This window comes from Equus asinus, chromosome 4 (assembly GCF_041296235.1).
Source record: "Equus asinus isolate D_3611 breed Donkey chromosome 4, EquAss-T2T_v2, whole genome shotgun sequence".
Classification (NCBI taxonomy): Eukaryota; Metazoa; Chordata; class Mammalia; order Perissodactyla; family Equidae; genus Equus; species Equus asinus.
This window is the reverse complement of record NC_091793.1, coordinates 23973740-23997831: the sequence shown is the minus strand read 5'-3', so window position 1 is coordinate 23997831 and position 24092 is coordinate 23973740. Positions and strand designations below refer to the sequence as shown.

General features: G+C 50.2%; 1 protein-coding gene and 2 long non-coding RNA genes across 5 annotated transcripts in view; 1 reads left to right on the top strand and 2 right to left on the bottom strand.

Annotated features, from left to right (window-relative positions):
• Nucleotides 1-8069: 8069 nt before the first annotated feature.
• On the bottom strand, nt 8070-19014 carry LOC123290005 (uncharacterized). 2 transcript variants are annotated; one of them, XR_006534285.2, is made up of 4 exons: nt 15892-16032; nt 9349-9499; nt 8765-8950; nt 8070-8438 (listed from the first exon to the last, which is right to left on the bottom strand). It is a non-coding gene; the product is annotated as an uncharacterized lncRNA (long non-coding RNA). The 2 variants fall into 2 exon arrangements; XR_006534284.2 differs by lacking the exon at nt 15892-16032 and adding an exon at nt 16151-19014 and having other exon boundaries at nt 8071-8438.
• Nucleotides 9506-23568, top strand: LOC139045040 (uncharacterized). Of its 2 annotated transcripts, XR_011502606.1 has the most exons (5): nt 9506-15060; nt 15391-15626; nt 16112-16233; nt 22364-22906; nt 23344-23568. It is a non-coding gene; the product is annotated as an uncharacterized lncRNA (long non-coding RNA). The 2 variants fall into 2 exon arrangements; XR_011502605.1 differs by having other exon boundaries at nt 15391-16233.
• The window catches only part of CIMIP4 (ciliary microtubule inner protein 4), a 20085-nt gene continuing 18905 nt past the window's right edge, over nt 22913-24092 (bottom strand). Inside the window, exons 3-4 of the mRNA XM_070506930.1 lie at nt 23575-23685; nt 22913-23390 (exon numbers count right to left, since the gene is read on the bottom strand). Coding sequence (XP_070363031.1) covers nt 23293-23390; nt 23575-23685 — 209 coding nt within the window. The 3' untranslated portion in view covers nt 22913-23292. The remainder of the gene's footprint in view (nt 23391-23574; nt 23686-24092) is intronic.

The following is a 24092-nucleotide window of genomic DNA, read 5'->3' as shown; positions in this document are numbered from 1 at the left end:
AGCTGGCATAATCGGGAAGATGGCAGACAAATGTCTCAAGAAAACCATCTTCAGGAACTACAGAATCCCGAGGCAGTGACATAGGGAAAATGGGCAGTAAGAAGGGGCTTCCTTCGGGCATGACGGGCTCCAGGCATCACTTCGTTCCGCTCTTCTGTCAGCTGTGACGGGTCCCTTGCAGGTGTGTTTCCCGCCTGTCAGCCTTTTCCTGGAGAGAAACGCAGAGAACACAGGTTTAACTTATCGAGCTTTCGGGGAGTGCGTACGTAAGCGGAGGCCCTAAATCAGGAGGGCACGTGACTGTTTTAGAGACCGTGCAGAGCAGCGAGTGGTCACACGGAGGAGGGGCCGCCGAGGCCGCTTAGTGAAACAAGATGGCCTCCCTTATGCTCATGTGCACCTGAACGAGTGACTTGACCTTTCTGTTTCCTCATCTGTCAAACAGAAGCAATCGTATTTGCTTCTCTACTTCATGGAGTTATCGCGAGGTTAGTGAGATTAACAGAGTCCCCCTTCCACGAGGCCTTGAACTGTTTCCTGGGGGCCTCTTGAGGGTGAGGAGAAGCCAAGGGAGAAAAGGGCTTTTGTGTCTGCGGACCATGGAGGGTGCAGGGGGGCCTGAGGAAGAGGCCCTGCGTGGGGTCTAGATGCCTGGGCCTGTCCTTGAATGCAGTGCGTTGGAGCCGCCAGGGCCACAGACCGGAGGAGGGGCTCCTACCCCTGGGCCAGAGCCCAGGAGCTGTGCTGGCTGGGGAAACACTCCAGACCCCTCCAAGGGGCCAGTCACCCGGACCACCTAGCAGCTCAGCCTGCCCTGTTGCTCCCCAGCACACACAGAGTTCATTTCAATATTCCTAACCTGTAAAGGTGGCCGTGTCTGTTCTTTGGACTCTCCTTGAACTGGGTGTGGCAACTACTTGGTTTTCTCATTAATAATGAATTAAATGAAATCTTTAACATTGTGTTCATTTTATAGCTGCGTGACTTTATCGTCTTTTAAGATTCATCAGCATTCAGCAGAGAACCAGACAGAGAAAAAACGTGGTATGATCTGCGACATCAAGGCAAAGGGCCCAAAAGTTGTTCTGGCCCAGGGAAGGGGTCCCAGAGTCAGACTGGCCAGCTTTTACCACGGCTAATGGTCCAGCATGCCGGCCAGAGCCCCCGCCTCCTTGGGGCACCTTGAGAAAACTAGGCAACAGGTCAGTTCTTTAGGGCCCTTCCATCAGGAAAGAGACAGTGGGATGGCGAGTATGTTCATTACCATGGTTGTGGTGATGGGGCAGTCCTGGCAGCGTGGGACCCCAGGACCTGATGGTCCCCTACAACCTGGGTCTACTCAATCCCCCCATTTTCCCAGCAAACTCTAACCCCTTACCTCCCTGGGCCCCTTCTGGTGTGAGTCAACCCTGTGTCTAAGCTACCTCCATCCTAACCTCTCAAGTGCATGCTTACCACTTCCCCTCCCTCATTCAAAAGAAATTAGGGGCCAGCCCAGTGGCCTAGTGGTTAAGTTTGCATGCTGCACTTCTGTGGCCTGGGGTTTGCCAGTTCGGATCCCAGGTGAGGACCTACATACCACTCATCAAGCCACGCTGTGACAGCATCCCACATACAAAAAACAGAGGAAGATTGGCACAGATGGTAGCTCAGAGCCAATCTTCCTCACCAAAAAAAAAAAAAAAATAGATAGATAGATAGATAGAATCAAATTATACAATGCAGAGGGAGCAACTGAAAGGTCTGGGCTAACCACAGTCCATGGAAAGGCAGGTTCTCACACTGGCCCCCAAGTTCTGTGCATTTGAAGCTAGGAACTCAGGATGCAGAGGCTGGGCACCGTGGGACCTGGGCAGGTCCTTGCCAACGCTGGTGACTAAGGGAATCCCCAGGATAGGGAATGAGCACTCATTGGCCTCGAGCTCCCTCCCATCTCTCTGCCAGCTCTCCCGACCAGGGCCAGTGCCACAGGCTCCCCATGGCTGTGGAGGACCCCAGCACCCCACACCCACCTCTCCCTGCTCTTCCGTCGGGACCTCCACTGACCAGCCCTGGATCAGAGGCAGCTCCATGCCCCGGGTCACACTCATGGCATCTGTCTGTCCGGGTCTCTCTGTGCTCAGCGGTGATCCATCTGCCTCCTGCTCCTGGGTCCTCCTCTCCCCTGACTGAGCCACCTGTGCCCCTCCTCCACTGCCCCACTGGATACTGAGATCCATCATCAGTCCTAGCCACCCCCAACCCCTGGGCCAAGGCAGGAGGAACGCACAGGACCACCGCGGTTCCTGATGTCCAGGAGCCTCTGTTCTCATCCTGAGTCCAATCTTATTCCTGAGAGCTGAGGCCGCCCTGCGCCAGCCTCTGACGGCTGAATTCCTGCCTTCTTCCCAGCGCTGGAGTCTCCGTCTAAAAGACTCAAGAGAAAGTTGTGCCTTGTTCTGCCTCTCCTCAGCCCTGGAAGTGCTTCCTGCTGTGCACCCTGTGTCCTGGGGGTGGGACCCCCTTCCTCCCGGAGGCCTCCTCTCAGAGCCCCCGATTAACTAGTGGGAACATCCTCTCCCTCTATTTCTGCTCATTTCTTGGCTTCCACGCCTCTACAAATGTGGTTTCCAGACCTTGAGTTTTCATGGATAGTTATAAGTAAAAGTAAAACATAAAAAAAAGGAGGAGAGTGCCAACTTTTTATTTTTAAATCAAGAACAATTAAAAAGTAGCTATCATTTACTATCAACATCATCTTGTATTTTCAAAAAGGACGTTTAAATACAAAGGAAGTAGAAAGAATTCTAGTCCACAGGATGATCTCTTTCAAAAAAAGGCAGGTGGCCACTTAATTTCCCTCTTTTTCAGTGAGAACTTTATCCTGGACCCATCTTGGTCTCCACAAGGACCCTGGGGACTCGCTGGCCGCAGTGCTCTATCTGCTGGCCTGAGGAGTTCAACCAGAGACGGACCCATTCTAGCCTGGGTGACAAATGGAAACTGTTAAGATTGTGATCAAGAGAGTTTACGAGGTGGCATTTATCTTGGTGACCTCACGGGCATGATCCATATCTCGGCCCCAGCCTCCCAGGGCCAGAACATCTGTTTCCGGGGTCCCAGAGCTGACTGGACTCCAGGAAGTCAGCTCCAGTTTATGAAAGTCACAAAAACATGTCCGTTTGTCATGAGCAATCCAACAGGCGAGCTGGACGGAGTGTCGGGCCGGCCCACCCAGCACACCGCAGTCCATGGGAAATCTCGCTGGGCAGCCACGTGACAGCAGCAGGATGCCACTCAGCCTTGAGCACCACACAGTGAGGGGCTGGGCAGCCAAGTGTGGGGTGGCATCAGGCTCCGACCAGGATGAGAGCTGGTGACACCAGAGGCTGGCAGAGCACACCTGTGGGCCAGGATGTCCTTTGCCAGGGAGGGCTGGAAGCCAAGGTGGACCTCTCTGTTCCTGTGTGCCACGGGGACGGTCAAGGTCGGGAATGCCTCCGCTCCCTGGACTTTGATTCTTCCTGATCCCTGTGAAATGACAACAGTTGCCCACCACCAGTAGATTGAGATGAGTCAAAGAAAGTCCGTCTTTATTTTCTATTTCTTGTGTCGCCAGATGCAGTCCAGACATCAGCACTGTTTGCAGTCCTCTGCTCGAAGGTGGGGCTCTGCAGTCTCCCGGGCACTCCTGGAGCCTGGCTTTATACCGCGTCTCCTTCTGATGGTGGGACGCCAGTGGGATCTGCCCCAGGCCCAAGAGGCCCCTGCAACAGCCAAGTGGAGAAGCCACCAGGGCCTGCGTGACAACCAATCACAAGACCCTTTTACCTCACTTGGGATAATGATGCAATCGCTCGTCTCTAATTTTTAAGAGAAGCAGACACAGCAAGCAAGAGGAATTCCAACCACAGAGGGCTTTTTTAAACATAATTTTGAGAAGGCAACTTTGAACAAAGAACTTGCAGACGTGGTGTAACTCCTTCTTATTAGAGATGAGCAAGCTTTCCTTGGAAGGACGTGAAGCCCTTGGCATAGACTGCTTAAGAAAAATAGTTAACTGCTTAAGTTAAAATAGTTAAGACAACAGTTAACAAGAAAGAGAGAAAGAGAGAGAGAGAGAGAAGAAAGAAAAGAAAGAAAAAAGAGAGAGAGAGAAAGAGAGCGAGAGAGAAAGAAAGAAAGAAAAAGAAAGAAGAAAGAATTCCTTTGAAGTGTAGTCATCAGGGAAGCTGGCATCTTTCTCTCCCCTGTCACTGTGGGAGGGGAGGAGCCAACTTCAGTGGGCGTCTTGCTCCAAGCTGTAAAACCACCTCCTGTCATAAGATCAGAGAGTTTACTTCCTCTTTTTGGTAAAGCCAGTTGGCAAACACAGATGCCCACCATCTCCCTCTCACGCTAGCACTTCAAATCCTGCCTGCACTTCTGTTCCAGCAGAGTCCGTTCAGACTTGGTTCCAGTGTCTCTTCCCTATCGCAACAGCCTTGAATCAAGTTTTCCCCGTCTGTTCCACTTTTCTGGGTACGAGGTTTGCTTTCGCAGTTCCCAGCTTGGTGACATGGCAGCCACAGTGGTCAGACAGTCCCTAGGAACCCCAAACCCGCCAGGGAGACCACTGGCGCGCGGGTTATGGGGAGACGCCTAACGTCATGGGATTGACTGGTAGGGTCCCTTCTCTGGTCTACCGGGCTGACTGATTTCCTCAGTTGGCACTGTCACCGCATTATTGGAATGAATTCTATGCAGCCAGCTATTCCTTTTAAACACTGCTGGATTTGACTTTCCAATATTTTATTGATGATTTAGCATCTGCATTTATAAGTAAGGTTAATCTACAGACCTCTTTTTGTACTGGCTTTATCAGATTCGGGGACCAGAGAAGAAAAAGTTAAAAATGATGATAATAAAAGCAGCATTGCTTTATCATTTGGATTTCGGGAGAAAAAAGCTGCCAAACATCGTGTTGAAAAACTCAGTTATAGTAAAAAGAGAGCAGAGGGGCGTCTCTAAATGCCGCAATCATCCGCTGAGGCTTCACGCTCTCTAAATACCACACTTCTTTAAGAAATTTGCTAAGCCTGCTGCTGAATCATTTATGTATACTGACATAATTTTTGAACCATCATCAATTTTCATGAATTACAAAATTTAGCCTGAGCAATGTTTCACAAGAATTTGAGACAACGAAATTATTCACAGTCTTAACATGGGTAACAGAGAAAATTAACAAGTCTATTAGCATCAAAGAAACGCATTTTTTTTTCTGAGACAGGAATGTGAGCTCAGGTAAAGCGAAAGGCACTGGCTTTGCGGCCTTTCCTTAGTTTTAAGCGCTGGCCTGCAAACCCATTTCTGATCAGCAGCCGGCCGACCTCCAGTCTAAAAAGGACCTTCTCCTTCCAGATCTTAGGTTTTCTTTATAAAGCTTTCTTCCTGGATGCCCTCTCCCCACATTTCAGGAATGTGATGGCTGTGTTGAACAAATTGGGAAGTTTTCCTCCTGTCTTTGTCTTTCTTCTGAGATTGTCTAAATAACACGGGGGCGATCTGTTGCTTAAAAGTCACTTGCCTTAAAAGAACGGAAAAACTTAAATGAACTTAAAAGCTTAAAAGAATTTGTTAAATTATCTGAGCCTGATGCGTTTATACGTGGTTAATTATTAAATTATATTTTTCCTTTTCTTCTATGATGATTCTGTTTTTTACTATTTTATTATTCAAAGGGAGACGTTGCTGGTTTTTGAAAAGTGCTCTTTCTTTCTCCACATGACAGCTAGCATTCACCTCTCAAAGATCTGTGTCCAAACCACAGCCACCCCCCAACTAAGGAGCTGTGCCTGTCACCCGTGGCATAGTATTAATTTAATGTGCTTCGGTGGTATATTATTAGCATTTCTACTTCTTTTTAAATTGGTTTTGGTAAGTTATATTTCACAGGATAATTGTACATTCCATCTAGATTTTCTAAATTGTTGGCGTAAACTAGCACATAATATTTCTTATAATTCTATTAATTTTATCCATCTCTATGACAATATCTACTTTTCTCATTTGTACATTATATGCTTCTGTTTCCTCTTTTAAAAATTTGATGTAGGCAAGGGCAGCATTAAGGCTTCTAAAACATTTAGAATAAAATTATCGATACAATATATGTGTAATAGAGAAAATTATTAATACCCTCAATGAAGAAATGTTTTCTAATCTGGAAGTAGAAAGAGTCCTAGTTATGACTTTATCATATTAACATTCCACCTGGGCAGGTCGTTATCAAGTTCCCTTGAGAAAACTCTACGTGGAATCTAAGACCTCGTGGTACCAAATTATCAGGACTTTCTCCTTCTGCTGGGAAGAGAGAAATTACTCTCTTTCTTTCTCTCTCTCTCTCTCTTCCTTCCTTCCCTGCCTCCCTCCCTCCTTTCTTTCTTTCTTTTTCTCTTTCTTTCCTTATTTCTTTCTTTCCCTCTCTCTCTCCCTCTCTCTCTCTCTCTTTCTTTCTTTTCTCTGTTGTCTATTTCTCTTAAGCAGCCTATGCCAAGGGCTTCACGTCCTTCCAAGGAAAGCTTGCTCATCTCTAATAAGAAGGAATTACACCACGTCTGCAAGTTCTTTGTTCAAAGTTGCCTTCTCAAAATTATGTTTAAAAAAACCCTCTGTGGTTGGAATTCCACTTCCTTGCTGTTTACATGTGTATCTGCTTCTCTTAAAAATTAGAGACAAGTGATTGCATCCTTATTCCAAGTGAGATAAAAGGAACTTGCGATGGGATGTCACGCAGGCCCTGGTGGCTTCTCCACCTGGCTGTTGCAGGGGCCTCTTGGGCCTGGGGCAGATCCTGCTGGCGTTCCACCGTCAGAAGGAGACGCGGTATAAAGCCAGGCTCCAAGAGTGCCCGGGAGGTTGAAGAGCCCCCGCCTTCGAGCAGAGGACTGGAAACAGTGCTGGATGTCTGGCTTAAAACAACACCACTTATCATCTTATCATCTCTGGGTCAGACCAGATGTGGCTCAGCTCACTCAGCTCAGGATCTCTGGTAAGGCCACAGTCAAGGCGCCAGCTGGGGCCACGGTCATCTCAAGGTTCAACTGAGCCGGGATTCTCTTCCACTCTCACTCAGTGGCTGGACGTGGGATTCAGTCCCTCATGGAGGGCTGAACTAAGAGCCTCAGCTCCTCCCTGACGATAGGCCAGAGCCCGACCACCCTCAGTTTCTCAACACACGAGCCCATCCATGAAGCAGTTCCTGACATGGCAGCCAGCTTGACCAGACTTAGCAAGTGAGAGAAACAAGAGAGTGCCCAGAGGAGAAAGTCACAGCCTTTCATGAGCTAATCCCCGAAGTGACATCCCATCCCCCCTGCAGAAATCTGTTGGTTAAAGGCGAGACCCCAGGACCAGCCCACACTCCAGGGATGAGGATCACACAAGGGCATGGTTCCCAGGAAGTAGGGACCACCGGGAACCATTCGAAGGCTGCCTACCAAGAGTCTGAAATAAAACCAGGTATCTGTGGGAACTTACTGTAAGACAAGATGTCACTTCAAATCATGGTGAAACGATAGACTACACGCACACAAAATTGTTGAGATAGTTACCTCTCATCTGGAAGTTAAGTTCCCCACCTCACACCATTCACAAAAATAACTTCCAAATTGGTTAAAAAAAATCTAAAAATAAAACAGTATAATACCATGAAAGTGCTAGAAGAAAATACAGGCAACTATTTGTGTGATCTTTGGGTGGGAATGTCCTTCCAGAACTGACTAGAGCGTACAGTTCATGAGAGACGAGAATCTGTGTGGTTTTGTTATTCTTGGTGTCTCCCCAGAACTAGAAACTGTATCTGGTGTATCGTAGGTGTTGAAATGACACTTGTTGAAAAATGACTTAAGGAAGGAAACCTAAAAACGGGAGCAGAAAACACTGACAGGTTTGACTATATACGATTTAAAATGTGTACAGGGTGGTGGACGCTAAAAAGAAAGTCAAAACGAGACCATAAAGCATCTGTGCCAGGCGTTTGGGACGGGGTTCGGCGCCCCCATCGTACCACTTGCGGCTCTTCCCCTCCCGGGTCCTTCTCGCTAGAAAACAGGAGGAATTGAGCCAAGTGGAGAATAAAATGTTAGCTTTATTAATGACTGGAAACTATTCAATAACCCCAGCTTGCAAAACTTCTGATAAAACACGTTAGGTAAAAAGGAAAGTCCTTTGACTTCCCTCCTTGAACCCAGAGTCTGCAGCCCATAACAAACCGGTGGGCAAGCTGGGTCTGGGGTCCTCACTCGTCCTCACTGACCCGCTGGCTTCAGGCAGAGAAGCTGGGATGGGGTGGGCTGGTCCCAGAAGACAGGGAGGAAGGCGGGCCCACTGTGACCGATGTTAGGCTGCCCAAGAGAACTGGCGGTGGCCGTGGACACGCCTGAGCAGTGGCTCCTTAACCAAGTGTCATTTCTTCCCTGGAGAAAAAAGGAAAAGAAAGAAAGAATAGAGGAAAAGGATGGAGGGGGGGTTAGAACTCCTGTCCTCTATGGACCTCAGTGAGAGCGTGTGAGTGGGGGTGTGTGTGCGTGTGCTGGGGAGGGAGGGATGTTCTCTCTTCCCAACATTTCATGACAACTGTGGCCCACAAAGGATCACTCTCTACATTATACAAAGGATTCCCTCAAAGAAATAAAAGAATGGTATAAAATTGAAAGAGAAAAATATAGATGAGCAGCTAGTTTACAGAAGAAATACAAATGGCCAATAAAGATGTAACAGAATGAGATTTTTTTCCCCTCACCTTCTTGCCCTTACCACCTCACTCTTGGTGGAGAGAAGGCCTCTGGCCATTCAAAGATTGTTTGTACGGCTGGCCCCGTGGCTGAGTGGCTGAAGTTTCGTGCACTCTGCTTCAGCACCCCAGGTTCGTGGGTTCGGATCCCAGGCACCAACTTATACCCTCATCAAGCCATGCTGTGGCAGCAACCTGCATACAAAATAGAGGAAGATTGGCACAGATGTTAGCTCAGCAACAATCTTCCTCAAGTAAAAACAAAACAAGAAAGAAAGATTGGCAATGGATGTTAGCTCAGGGCGAATCTTCCTCAGCAAAAAAAAAAAAAAAAAAGATTATTTTTAGCGTAAGAGCACATCAAAGTTATGCTATGATAGATGTTCAATATGAGCATGTTTATCAGCTTCAGTCAGGAAAACAGAAACCATTCCAAGCATTTAGAATGTGAAGCATGGAATACAGGTATTGGGGTTTTTCACAATTTATGGAAGAGTAGAGAAAGTAAAGATCAGAGAAGGCACAACCAAAGATCTCAGCCTCAAGGATGAAGGGGATGGTTCTTGAGAGTTTGCCAGGAAGTTCTGACTCACATGCACTCAGAGTCTGGCTGCATCTACTTCCAAAGAATATGCCTTGATATCTCTTCCACCTTCACATCCCGCAGAGCGCCTTCACTGGCAAACTTCAACCCTGGACCACACGGGGAAAGGGATTCTGGGAATTGTAGTTCCTGCTTCTCCGCTGTAACATACAAGGGATCTTAGATGGAGACGGGGGTGATGCCCACGTGATTCAGACGGTCCAGCATGGTGCACCAGGATCCACACACAACTCTTTACCCACATTTAACTTCCAAAAACAGGCAGTAAGAACATCACGCTTCTGCATAACGTGATCCAACTCCCCCTCAACCAAAGGCAGCTGTGCTCGCTCTTTCCCAAGGCCCAGATCTCTCTCCAATGTCTCATTTATCTCTTAGCCGTTCCCAGCCCAGTCACAACTCCCCTTTAACATCTTATAACATAAATGTTGAATCAAACATACCTTGTGTTAGATGGAGAAGATTGGGAAACGAGAAAGAGTTAAAAAAAGAGAAGGAAAACGGTCAAAGAGCAAGCCAATTTTTGGAAGAATGTTTTTATGAGCAGCATCCCATTTAATGATGTATTTCAAACTAAGATGTCCCTGGGAATCCCTTGACAGAACTTTCTATTAATCAAATATTGAAGCACAGATAAAATTGACTTGACTTTGTGGATGCTGAATGCGTCAGAATACTCTGTCTCAATGTTTCAATAAACAATAAAATGAAGCATAAATTTAAAACAAAAAAGGAGAAAAAAACTGAATAGCACTTGCACAGTCCTCATTTCTGCAACTGGCCATGTGGACATAACTGGAATTATAACTCTTTCTTCTACCACCTGTTCTGTGTTTTCCTTGCCCGCAGCCAGCATTTCTGCGCTCACAGTTCTTTGCCCGGCAGGGTGACCCTAACCATCCTTGAAGGTGGTTCTGCCTCACTGGGTTGCTGTAGTTTCTTACTAACTTTTACACGTAACATTTAGAAGCATCCCAAACAACGCCCTGGGTTCCAGACCCGCTCTCCCCACCTGCGTCGTGTAATAACAATCTTCTTCCCCCTGGTGGCCACAACCACTCTCTCCAAGTACAGCAACTCCCTTCTTGCCTGTGGGTTCAGTGGTACGAGAAACCCCAGGCAGCCCGGTGGCAGCCTCAGCTTCCAAGACGATGGAACACTTGTTGATGTCCCCTGCTGGAAACAGTCCTCCTTTGGGAACTACGATCTCTAAACCAGCAAAGCCCAAAGTTGCTGAGACAAGAACAAAATTGTTGCTGGTGGACGGCTGAGAAAGGACAGCCTCAGTTCCGGCCCTCGTTCCTGGACCGGTCGGCCTCACAAAGTCTGCGTACTTTCCTTTCCCCAGTGCACAGTCCCTTTGGAGAAGGCTAGAAGGAACACTGACCGTAGACACTTTTGGCAATGTGGCAGGATCCTTCCTTGAGGGGACCGAGCCATCCTTTTAATCAAGGGGCTCCGTGAGCTGGCTCAGTTCTAGGAATGGGATGAGGGGGCATAACTCCCTAGTGAGGTGACCCACGTCCTACCTCTGTTCACTAGAGTTAGAGTTTTTTCACTTGTACAGGTTAAAACTTTAACAGGCTGCCCCACTATTTCAGTCCTAAGCTCACCATGACCAGTTAAGATTTGCCAGAGGTCCCTCAGGTCAGGCTGTCCCTGGCCCACCCATCTCTGCTTCCCATCCTGCTAACCACATCCATGCTCCAAGTTCTTTCCCTTGGCCGCCACTACACCTGGATCTCATCCTGCCCCGCTGAATACACGGAACCCATTTCAAGGGGGCGTCTCCCACTGTCCCTGGTCTGCAAAGCAAAACCACCTTTCAAGGAGGCTGGCGTTCCCCTTACCACTGCAGCAGGAACTATCACACTTCCAAACGTCTCTACAGCATGTGGTTTACTTGATAGAAAATGATACAAATAGACTAAAGCGAATAAGGAGTATGGTGATGCTAACGGTCCCCCAGTCAAGCATTTTGCTGCTTCTGTCTTCCAACAGTCAATGACACCTTCCCTTAGTGTCTCTGCGGAGGGGCAGGCGGGGGTGGTCACACCTGAAGGATCCGGCTAGCTTTATCAGGTACCAAGTGCTTGCACAGCTTCACCAATGATGTCCTGTTATGAACTTGTTCTGAGGACGATTCACTCTGAGCAGACACTCTGGATGCTCATTAGAGAATATTTTTGCCTCGTGCAGCTGTGCATCTGCACTGCAGAGCGGCCCGCGTCCCCGGATGACTCACGGGGACCAGGCTTCTCCATCCTCAATCGGCCTCGCCACACGTCATCACACCAAAGCATCTTTATTTTTTTCCCCAGCTTTCTTGAGGTATGAATGACACATAAAAATTGTACATGTTCAGGTTGTATAACGCGATTTTTTAAGGTGCACAATGTAATGATTTAATATTCGTATACATTGTGAAATGATCACCACAATCAGGTTAGCTAACACACCCATCACCTCACGTAGTTAGTGGCGACAACACTCGAAATTTACTCTCTCGGCAAATTTCAAGTCTACAATAGAGCATATTAACTATATTCACCAGGCTGTACATTAGATCTCCAGAACTTATTCATCTTGTAACTGAAAATTTGTACCCTTGACCAAACTCTCCCCATTTCTGCCAGCTCTCAGCTCCTGGCAGCCACCACTCTGCTCTCTGGTTCCATGAGTTTCCACATATAAGTGAGGTCACACATTATTTGTCTTTCTATGTCTGGCTTATTTCACTTAGCATAATGTCCATCAGGTTCATCCATGTGTCACAAATGGCAGGATTTCTTTCTTTCCTTTTTCAAAGAATGGCACCTAAGCTAACATCTGTTGCCAATCTTCTTTTTCTTATTTTTTTTCCTTCTTCTTCTCCCCAAAGCTCCCCCCGTCCAGTACATAGTTGTATATTGTACTTGTGAGTGCCTGTGGTTGTGCTCTTTCTTTTTTATGGCTGAATAATATTCCACTGTGCACATATACCCCATTTTCTTTACCCACTCATCAGTCAACAGATACTTAGGTTGTTTCCACATCTTGGCTAGCGTGAATAATGCTGCAGTGAACATGAGGGGTGCAATTATTTCTTCAAGATACTGATTTCATTTCCTTTGGCTAAATATCCAGACATGGGATAGCTGGATCATATGGTATTTCTATTTTTAATTTTTTGAGGAATCTCCATACTGTTTCCACAGTGGCTGCACCAGTTCGCATCCCCACCAGCAGTGCCCTAGGGTTCTCTTTTCTCCACGTCCTCGCCGCACTTGGTTCCAGTTGTCCTCTTGATGACAGCCACTCGAAGAGGTGTGAGGTGATGTCTCACCGCGGTTTTGGTTTGCATTTCGCTGATGATTAGTGATGCTGAGCACCTTTTCAGGTACCTGTTGGCCATCCATGTGTCTTTGTTGGAAAACGTCTATTCAGGTCCCTTGCCTGCTTTTTAATCAGGCTGTTTGTGTTTTTGTTATTGAGTTGCATGAGTCCCTTATATATTTGGGATATATGTTGGGATATTAATCCCTTATTAGACGTGTGGCTTGCAAATCTTTTCTCCCATTCACAGGTTGCCTTTTCATTTTGTTGACTGTTTCCTTCACAGTACAGAAGCTTTTAGTCTGATGTAATCCCACTTATTTTTGCTTTGTTTCCTGTGCTTTTGGGGTCATACCCAATAAATTATTGCCAAGCCCAATGTCAAGAGCTTTTTCCCTACGTTCTCCTTTAGGAGTTTTACAATTTCAGGTCTTAGATTGAAGTCTTTTATCCATTTCAAGTTAATTACTGTATATAGTATAAGATCTAATTTCATTCCCCCGAATTTAGACAAAGAAGCATCAAGGACTCCACATCTAAAAAGAATCACAAACACCAGAGGTCAGAGGCACTCTCTGAGTTCTGCAACCCCAGATCATCTACAACTTGCTCTGGCCATGGCCCCCTGCCAGCTCCATCCCAGAAGCCTGGGTGGAGAGGAGGGAAGATGGTCAGAGACATGAGTGCCTGGCCAGGCAGAAGGAGCTGAGGCTCTCCTCCTCCCTCCCCATGGGAAAGGGGTTGGGTACTCCCACCACCCCAAACCAGGAGAGGATGCCTCCCATGAGTCACTGGTGGAGGCTGGGGTGCCTGTGGAGGCTGTGCCTGCAGGGCACTGGCTGCTCTCCCTTCTGATGCCCTGATCAGGGAGGAAAGGGAACTGGGCAGAGATGGTGGGTGGAGTGGCGGGGACGTGGGGCTGCCTGTACTCCCCCATCTGATGCACAAGCATGAGGGAGCTGCCCAAAGTTCAAGTGGACTCTGAGGAAGGTGACCAGACTTGAGTGGCCACCCAGAGCCCACCCACGAGGGTAGCCCGCTGGGTGAGGACACCCCAGCAGGCAGAGGCTGCAGGGTATTCCACAGAGGAGGGCAGGAGGAGGTGGGATGGGGAGGGCTGAGCCCTTGAACCCTCTCATCAGGACACTGAGCAGAGATGAGCCCTCGGAGCGCGCATCCCTTCTCCCAAAGGGACCCCAACAGCTGGTCAGAGCCAGCCCAAGAAGCAGCAACAAATAACAGGGGCTGACCACAGAGACCCTTCTCCAGCCCTCCCGCCCAAGCACACCGGCCAGAACCATGAGCAAGAGAGATGATAAGGACCGAGTGACCAAGGCCCCCCGCTTTCTGGTTCTCTCAGCCGTAGGTCAAGCCTTTGGGGGAGGAAGAATGAGACTGAATGGCTTTTAGATGACTGAGTGGACTTTTAAAATGATTAACGGTGGTCAGAGAGCTGGGGAACTTGCCCAATGTGTCATTAAGGGGTGTGCAGAGGAGAGGCCACACAGCCAGGTGAGGATGCCACGAAGGCAGATGATAAAGCCGCCCGGTGGTTGCACCCGCTGAGTGCAGACTGTCCGTGAACTGGCTAAAGCCAGACTTAGGAAGATGAGATTGCCAATGTTTAAAAGCGGAGGCAGGTCTATCTACACACACCGACTCGAAACGTGACTAGGTCATATTAAGCGGAAAAGTGACCCGAAGAACGTGTGCAGGAGATGCGCCTCTTTAAGAAGGAGACACAGCAGGTATGTGTACGTTTTTAGGTGTACAGGAGAAATCGGGTAGGGTCTTCATTGGAGAACAGAGTCTGGCAGGGATGTGCCAAGTCATCGGAGGAGAGGAGAGGATGTCACCTGCTTTTCCGGCCTTAAAAAAAGTGTCAGGTTATGGATGATTTTTACTTTCGTGTGTGTGCTATTTTCTACAATAAAATGTGCTGCATTTGTAATCCGAAGATTTTAAGAAATAAAACAAGAAAACTATTACAAGTGAATGGGAAAAAATGAATCGAATGAAAATACAGGCACGGAAGAATGGATTGGATGGCCTCTTGGAAACTTGCGTTGCTTGGGAAATCGCCGCGCTTTCTGGAAATGGGTCGATTCCGGGAGGGACAGGGCGACACCGAGTCCTCCGCGGAGCCCCCGCCCTTCCTCCCGGGCCTCGCGGCGGTTTGGCCCGGCTTGGTGCTGCCACCTAGAGGCGGGCAGCGGGCATTACTTCAGCCCCCGTCTGGAGGGGCAGCGCCCCCAGCGGCAATTCTCAGTTTTCGTTTTAAGCCCATTGGTTTGAGGATGGAGCTTCGTGGGAACTTCCAGTGTGAACACAAGACAGGAGGAAGGAACAAGACAGAAGGAGATAGAGGACACCTGTGTGTGCATCGGTAAGATTTCAAAACCACGACAATAGGGCATTAAACTAAGTGTGGGGCCCTCCTGAGCACTGGGACCTATGTGGCAGCATAGGCTGCACACGCACGGAGCCAGCCCTGCTTGCATAGTTGTATTTGGATGTGCGTGTGTGTGTTAGTGACGCTTTTGCATGTCGTGCACATGTGGGTATGTGCACAAACATGTGCATTTGGGTGCACGCATTGCGTCGATGTGCACCTGTCTGTGCCTATATCTACATGCATTTCCTTAGGTGACTGTGTGTGTGTCCATGTATGGTGTGTGTGAGAGAGAGAGAGAGAGAGCAGCTTCCTGTGTTCCAGGACACTGGAGCCACGGGTCTCAGACTCGGCTGCTGGGGCGTGGCAAAGCAGTTGGCTTCCTGGACGCCACCTGGCCCTCCCAGCCCAGGAGGACTCCGTGCAGACCCCTCCCTGGGAGACGGAACTGCAGCAAGGCCACTGGTCCCAGGCCCACCCAGCCCCCACCGAAACGCCAGCCTGAGAGCCCACGGCTGCCGGAGACCTGACTGCTCCTTCTAGCCGACAGCCAACCACAGGTGCCTGCCCTCCCTTTCTAGAGCCTTCACTAGAAAGGGCTTCCCACGACGCATCCTTCCTCTGTCCCTTGAGACGGCTCCGTAAGTCCTACCACCCAGATGCTGGGTCTTTCTCAAGGACCAGTCCTTTCTCAAAGGCCAGTCCTTTGACATGCAGTCACGAGGAGCACAGGCCTCTGTCCCATGGGACAGTCTCCGAGGGGGGACGGAAGCCCACCTTCAACGATGGCCAGCCGGCAGACACAGCTGGCCTGATGGCACTTACATCCAAAAGCCCCTGTGAGTTTTCCTTTGATCCCAGGCGTCTCCCTCGTCCTCCCTCTGAATCACCGGCACCTGTGCACAGGGCTGAGCGCTCCGCTCCTGCCTCTGCCGGCAGAAGAGGCTGAGCACCATCTGTTTTCACCACTTTGACTCATGGCTGGCTTTGCTGACCTTTGACACGGTCGCCCTGAGAGGCGGGTCCTCTGTCTGTCCCGTTACAGATGAGCAGCCGAGCCTCAGAGCAGCCTTCAGTCACTCGCCCAGGGTCTCAGGGCCGTTTCATAGCTGAGCCGGCATCTGGAGGGAGAATCCTGAGACCAGAGTCCGAGCTGAGTTAGCAAAGGTAAGGGGGTCACTGAGAGGGCACATCAACTCGCCATTGTGTGCTTCAGTTTCCCCATTTGTTAAATAAGGGAGTACGGAGGTGTCTCTAAAGGCCTTCCAGCCTTTGCCCTTGTACCCCTGTTCAGGGAGGGAGCACGTGGTCTAATGACCTCAGGTCCACAGTCTGGGACGCCCTGCCCGTCTGGTCGCCTGTAAACACGGCTCGGGGTAATTTTCCGTGTGGCTGTGGCCTGGCTCTCACTCAGGTCAAGCACTCTGCGGCTTTCCCTCCTCCTTCCCCCAGCTTTAAAAGATCGCTGGCATTTCACTAACAGGAAGAATTTAAGGACTAGCAGCAAATATGAAAATCTCTGTGTGAACTTCCTGCTCTGGACTCAGACTCTTTATGCAAGCGTTCTAGAAGCCTCGCCTCTGCCCACACTAATTTCTGAGAAAATTATTGTTTACCCTTCCTCAGAGCAGAGTAACCTAGTGGTTAAGTGTATAGAGTTCAAAGTTAGACTGGCTGGATTCAAATCTCACCTCCAGCACTTACTCGCTGTGTGACCTTGGGCAGGTGACTGGACCTCTCTGTGCCTCAATTTCTAGATCTGTAAAACCGGGACAATGAAAGTACCTCCCTCACAGGGGTGTTGTGACTGAGTTACGGCATGTAAAGCTGCGTGTCGGTGCTAGCTATTCTTCTTGGGGGGGTCACCTAGGTTTCGATTCTTTTAAGCCTGAGGAAATAGTCTCTCCACAGTGACTCAGCATTTCCGCGGTAGACACTTGCGGGGCGCGGGGAGGGGGCTGGGGAGTGGGGAGTCACCCTGAGCAAACGGGTAAGCAGACCTAACCGAAAGTGAAACAAAGCCTGGGGAAGAGCCCTTAGGAGTCCCAAGCGAAGAGAAATGGAAGGAAGTGTCGACTGAAATAAAGAGTCCGGGTGATACAACAATCCGCATGAGATGCTCCAGCGGCTGGAACCGCTCCCGGGGGCTGGGGCTCAGCGCAGCTGGTGGCTCGTTCACAAGCAGTGCGTGCGCAGGAAAGAGGACGAGAAAAAGCTTACGCCTAGATTTCTTAAAAAAGGGATACAGTACATCTGGGCTTTTCTCTAGATGATACGTTGGAGGGAACATACACAGGACTTTCTTGATTGTACATCGGGCCAGTGCAGAGATGCTGGCGTTATCTGTGTGGAGGGAGGAAGGACCGGGGTCCTTAACTAGTCCCTCGGGCTCTGAGAAACGCAGCTGGGAAACGTGAGAGCAGCTACCATGTATCTTTCCCTTTTGGGGATCAGTCCAGCGGGCGTCTTCAGTCCCGAGATGTGGGGTGCAAGGCCGTTGGACCCCACTTCACAGCACAGCAGGGACGGTATTGTGCTGGCTTCAAGCCCCTGCGGCTTGCTTGCCCGATTCGCCTGTTTACCGGGGAGAGGTGTCCCCAAGATCTGTCCACAGAAGAAACATAATCATGAGGGCTTGAGGGCTTAGGGCCAGCCGGGGAGCAAGTCAGCAGCTGTGGAACTCTTCACTTCTGACCCCCAAAAGGCCAGCAGTCCCAAATTCCCTTCTCCCAGATCTGGAGTGTTCTACCCCATCGAATCTACACCAGGACCCTGAATTGCTCAGGGCTCTAGCAACATTCACCCTAAATCGCCTGCTGCCTGGGCCCACCGCTCCTGACTGTCCATCCTGGAGGCCCCAGCGCCCCAAGTGGCCCCCTCTCTTCCCCTCCTGTCCTGACCCTCTCTTTCCCCTGTATTGTCATCTGTGTCCCCCATTATCGCACTCTCTCCTGGGAGCCCTCTGAGCACAAGGACTAGTCATCCCTGTCTCCCTTGTGGTACCCAACACCCAGCGGTAGCAGGTGCTCAGTAAACGCAGGCCCACTGGGAAGAGACTGGGAATGGGAGAGGCCCAGGCCTGCCTCCTGGCCCTTGCCTGGGACGGGTCATCCTCTGCCTGTAACCCAGGGAAGCCCGCAGCACAGGGCAGGGAGGCTGGCACGGCCTCACCCAGCCTTATTTGGACAGCACCAGCCATGAGTCTCGCCCCCTGGTCCTGAGGACAGGCTCGTGCCTTCTCCGATTCCTTATCTGCTCCCAGGGGGGATGCCTGCAGGGTTGGCCAGAGGGAGGGGTGGCCAGGCCGTCTGGCAGGCATCGTTCTCCGGGACCCTCGATCATGAGAATCCGGGTTTACACAGCAGTCTATTAAGCAACTCCCCAGAAACAGGGCCACGCTTCCCAGCTGACTTCCCAAGCTTCTGAACCTACAATTTTAATAAAATCATTATTATTGTCACTGCTATTAGTCACTCACTCTGTCTGTGTCAGGCCCAGTGGGGAACAGCAAATACCAGGCAAACATTTGGAGTGACACAATGAATTTTAGCATATTTCACTTTCCAAGAAATCTTGCACAAAAGAAATCTATTTACTGTTATTTAAACGAGCATAATCCCAATTCATTTGACAATGGGACAGTTTTTCCATTCACATCTATTAACATGTTGCAGTGTTCCCTGAAACATGGTTGGGAAACCTGGGCCTGAAGGAAGGGAAAAATAAGCATTTATTACGCCCTGTGAGGGCTATGCTCTCCTCCAGGTCCCGGATGTGCATTCAGCTAATCTTAGAAGGACTCTGAGAGAGGTGTCCGTCCCCTACCATGAAGGAGACCCAGGCTCTGACAAGCGAGAGGGTCTTCCCGAGGACTCGAGCCCAGGCACAGTCCCCTAGGCCTGCAGAGCCTCTCGTTGCCTCTTGGCTGCACACCTGCATTTGGGTTTTCCTCTGTATTTGCTGCAGCTTCTGCATCACAGAGACCGTGGTTCCTGCCTCCCTGCACTATCGCTGACTTCGGATTTGTGAAACTGGCCGTGTGGACGGCTCACTTCCAGATAAGACATAACTTCGCTCAACTGAGCCTCAGTTTCCTCATCTGTGAAATGGAGCTATGGGTGCGGGGCAGGAAAGACATGGTTAGAAAGGTGTCTAAATGGTCTCTAGTTCCCCTCCTTAGCACGCACTTCCTGGATTTATGAGACCTGAGTACTCACCCTGCAGTTTAGAGACACTGCCACCAGGAGGCGAGCTGGACTAGGATAATAGCCGTATGGGGCTGGTCAACTGGGTCTGTCAGAGCATCCGAGGCGGCTTTTTATGAAGATGGTTCTGAATCACTGTGAGCAAATGAGGCCCTGCTTGAATTGAAGGCTGAATAACTTTTTCACTGTGTGAATTAGTGCTGCTTAAGACCTGGTCCCTGTACCTCCTTGAAACTTAAGACTCACTGTAAATCCCACCATCTAGGGACCTCAGAAGCACAAAGAACAAGGAACACTGTTGGAAACAGCACCAGTGGGATAAAGGCCTTGCTTAAGCTTTCAAAATCTATGCGTGTTTTATTTTGCCTAGATTGCAGCATCTCTCGCTCCAAAGTATTCAATGTTTAATTAAAAAGGGTTCCACTTAATGTTCTGAGAGGAGATCTTTGACTGAGGCAAAGTCACGAAGCCTGTTACATTTGTTTCCTTACATCAAAATGGAAACTGCTCGCTTCACTTTACAGCAGCAGGCCAGCGTTCTGTTTCTCGGCCGCTCCTTCTAGCACCTGAGTTCTCTTGGAGGGCGTTTGGGCTGCTCTCTCTTGCAGTGATAGAAAGCAAAGCTGTGTCTGAAAAGGGCTAAATTAAATATGACGTGAAGCTGAATTTCTGCAGTGTCCTTGCAGTCCACCACACACGCTCTAATGGCATCCGCAAGCAAGGGAGTGGTTCCGTGCGTGCCTTTTGGAGGTTCCGTGAGTGGGATGTTTCATATCATAGGCCTACAGACTGTCGTTTCCACGCACCGTGATAGGCTGTGAGGTCTTTCCGTGTGGTGTATGTAGAGGGGTCATCCTTTCCCCTGCCGTAGATCCTCCATTTGTGCATTCGCCTGCTCACAGACATGTCCGTGGTTTTCCTGTTAGGAACAGCGCTGCACTAATATCTCTGGGCGGGGCTCCTGTTTGTCTGTTTCAGAGTTTCTCTAGGCTGCCAAGAAATGGAATTTCCAGGTTATAAGATGTAATTGCAATTTTGTCCGATCCTCCCTTGCTGTTCTGGGCTCCTAATTCATCGAGTGGATGAGTGTCCCATTTCCCTCCTCCTCCCCTACAGTTGCATTTTAATGTCTGCCAACTCGAGGAATTTATTGTTTTAATTTGCATCCCTCTGATTATTGGGGATATTGAGCATCTTTTCTCTTCCATGCTGCTTCTTCAGGTACTGTTAGCCCTTTATGTTCCAGTCAGAGGGACAGTAACTGGAGGTGGGGGCTGGGTCTCACATCTCAGGCCCTCGCAGGGCACAGCCCCATCCAGGCACCTTTCCCACCTGACCTCTGTGCCCCACCTTGGAGCCCTACCCTCCAAGCTTAGCAAGCCACCTGCTCCTCCCCAAATACGCCATGCTGAGTTTTTGTCACACTGTGCCCTCTGTCTGGAAGGCTGTGCCTTTTCCAGTCCACTCAAACATATCTACTGACGTCCCAAGACTCATTGCAAGAGGGACCTCCTTGACAAGGCCTTCTGTGACCACCAGCGCCCATCCCATCCCAGGTTCTCCTTTGTGCTTCCCCTGGCCCCGTATAACTTCTCGCTGCATGGGGAACACTTCTGAGCATCTATTTACTGATGGATCTGTCTCCCCACCAGACTCCAGACTCCTTGAGGACAGGTGTCGTGTCTCATTCACCTCTGAACTCCCAGTTCATTGGTCAGGGCTGGGCAGAGGGCAGATGCACAGCACATGTTGGATGATGGATAAGCCTCAAAGCCAGCCCCTTCCACATCGGTCCTCTGTAAAGTCCTTGGGGACGAGGACTGTGTTGGATTTGCATCACTGTCCCCCTCAGTGCCTAACAGGGCAGAGTGTTTGTGTGCTCAGTGTGTATTTGTTGCTAGGATGGCAGGATTGCCTGGTCGAGGAGAAAATCGCTTTGGTCAGAAATTCCTGGACTTTCAATCCCAGCTTCCTCTTGTTATAACCTTGGGCGATTTACTTGGCCTCTCCAAGCCTCAGTTTCCTCATCTTCATAAAGAGGATGATCACATCTTTGAGGACCTGTATGAGGATGAAATAAGGCCGTGTGTGCAAAGCGTCTGGCACGTAATCATATGCGTCTGGCGTATTATAATTGCTTCATCAGGACAATACGGGGTCTGCTTTAGCTGCAAGACTCTGGGCGGCTCATTTTTTTCTGTCGCTCTGTATGATAAGCAGGTGGTAGCTACTCCATAAAGATGAAGTCTGGATTTTCCAGCACAAGAGCAGTGCCTTGCACAAATTAGGTGCCAATAAAGAAGCTGAGCTGAACTCAGCACCTTGCAGTTAGGTACCCAGTAAATACTAAATCAGGCCAAATGCACCTCCCCATACTCCATGCTGCTCCAATCCTGTGTTAGAGAAGGCATTTCCTTTTGTGGGGGAGGGGCAGCGCCTCTTTTCCTGGCGATGAGCTTTTGATTTCCCCAAAGCGTGATGACCGCTGTGTTGTACCGTGGTTGCGGGTCCCCAGTGAACCGCTCCTGCCCATAGGAGTCTCTCTGCGGTCTCCTCCCACTACACTTCTGGGCTTGACCACATGTCCTTTTGACTACGGAGACATCAACAAGCCAGTGCCAGGTGTGATAAGCTCTTACACATGGAGTCTTGGAACCCAGTGGCCATGGCTGGAAGAAGCCCAAGCTAGCCAGGAGGAGAGGCCCCACGGAGAGAGAGTGATGCCCAGCCAGCCCCCAGCTGTGGAACTCATCCCGGCCGAGACGCTGGGCACTTGAGAGAAGCAGCCATCTTCACAGCAGATGCCACAGGGAGCAGAAATGAGCCAGGCTGAGCCCTGCGCAAATTGCACAATCATAAGCTAATAAATGGTTGTCGTCGTTTGAAGCCACTAGGTTTGGGGGTGGTTTGAAAGATGGCAAAAATAATAACGCGAGAGCACAACTAAGAGTGCAAGTCGGTGATCTCGGGGGCGGGGGGGGGGAGGGGGCGGTGTGCACTGGCTTGGAGAGCCATCAGGCAGTCAGTTCAGGAGCAGCTGGTAGACGTGACTGTCTAACCTAGAACCCCTTCTCTGGGGGTTTCCTTTCTAGGGCCCCAATTCCCAGGTCCCTCCGCTGTTGCTACCAGGGACCCTTATCGGCTAAGGATGAGTTTGGCTGCCTAAACAATGAAGAGGTGTCCAGGCAGGCATTATCAGACGACCAGAGGTAGGTGGCTTCTGGCCTGGTGGATGGAGCAGCTCAGTGAGGTCACAGAAGACCCAAATTGTGCCACAGCGTCGGCAGCTCCTCTGGTCATAGAGTCTGCCAGGAGCAGTCTGGGCTGCGTGCTTCCTCATTCAACACAACAGGAGACGGGGATGCTCTCCCAGGAGAGAAAAGAATTTCCCAGGAGGCTCCACGCACACCTCTCCATGCATCTCATTGGCCCAAATTGAGTCACGTGCCCATTTCTGAGCCAATCACTTTGCGTGGTGGGGGGGGGGGAAGGATTAGAATTACGTGAGACCAATCACGCTATTCCCGGACTGGGGACGGGGTGAGGGGGCCGATTTCTTAGAGGTTCCTGAGCTCGCGGTAGAAGGAAATGGGTGTCCGGAAATAATTGGAGTTCTGATCGGGAGGACGTGCATGGTAAGATCGAGCGGTGTCACTATGGGACTTCTCCACGCAGGGCGGGAGGGAGAAGCCAGGCACACGGGGCTTGAGACAGAGTCTTGCTCAGCCCTCACACCCTTTCCTGGAATTATGGGGGAAGGTGTGGGGTGCATGGATGTGTGTATGCGGGATGGGGGTGGTGTGGGTGTGCGCAGGTGTGTGGGTGTATGGAGGGGTGGGAAGGGGTGTCTGGAGGAAGGTCTGGGCAGAGTTTGGGCCCTCAGCGCTCCGGTCCTAGCTCAGTTGGTCTCTGCAGCAGAGCCCGTGGCCCCAGCGGACACGAGGAGAGCCCCAAGCAGGGAGGAGAGACTCAGACGTGCGCCTTTCTTTATTGTCAGCGCTCTCCTGAGTGGAGGGCGGATCTAGAGCTTCGAGCTCTTGGTTTTGTTCTTCTCTCCGTATTTCTCATCCAGCGCTTTCTGCAAGTTCATGTTCATAGCGTTTTTCTGATGCCACCGTCCTGCAGGGAGCAGGGAAGGAGTCAGCACAGATCACCCACAGGACCTCTGGAGTGCCCAGGCTCCAGCGGTGACCCACCCCAGGGGCCCCCTCTGCTGCTCTGGTTTGTCTCTGGACCTCGGGGCCGGCACACCCTGCCCAGGGAGGGGAGCCCCCGCCTCCCATGCCCCCAGCACCCCACCTACCCAGGTCGTCTGTCTTCCTGCCGTGCCAGTGCTCTAAGTCCCTCACCGACTTCTTGATCACCTCTGGGGTGTAGGAGGCCTTCATGAGGCTCTTCGTCTCCTGGGGGGCCCCTGTGGGACCCCATGAAGAAATTCCCAGATGCCCCAAGTCAACGGAGGTCAGGCGCTCTAGGGTGCGCAGCTGGCGGCCAGTTTCCTCTAGGGATGGTGGATGGTGGGAGGGCAGGGACTCGGGAGGGCAAGGCAGCAGAAAGCAGACCTGGCTCCAACCCCAGCCCCTCACTACGGACAGCGTGGCCTCACACAAGGTTTTAACCTCTCAGAGCTTTGGTCTCTTCAGCTATTCAAAGGAATAAATTTTCTTACAAGATTGGCAAGGTCACATTATTGGACATTCATTGGGGCACCTGGCATGTGGCAACGAATACCTGTATTTTCAGAAAACTTACCTCTGTGTGTAAAGTTAAACATACGCACACACAAGGAAATAGCTTGCCATGTTCAAGAGTCAGCAGAAA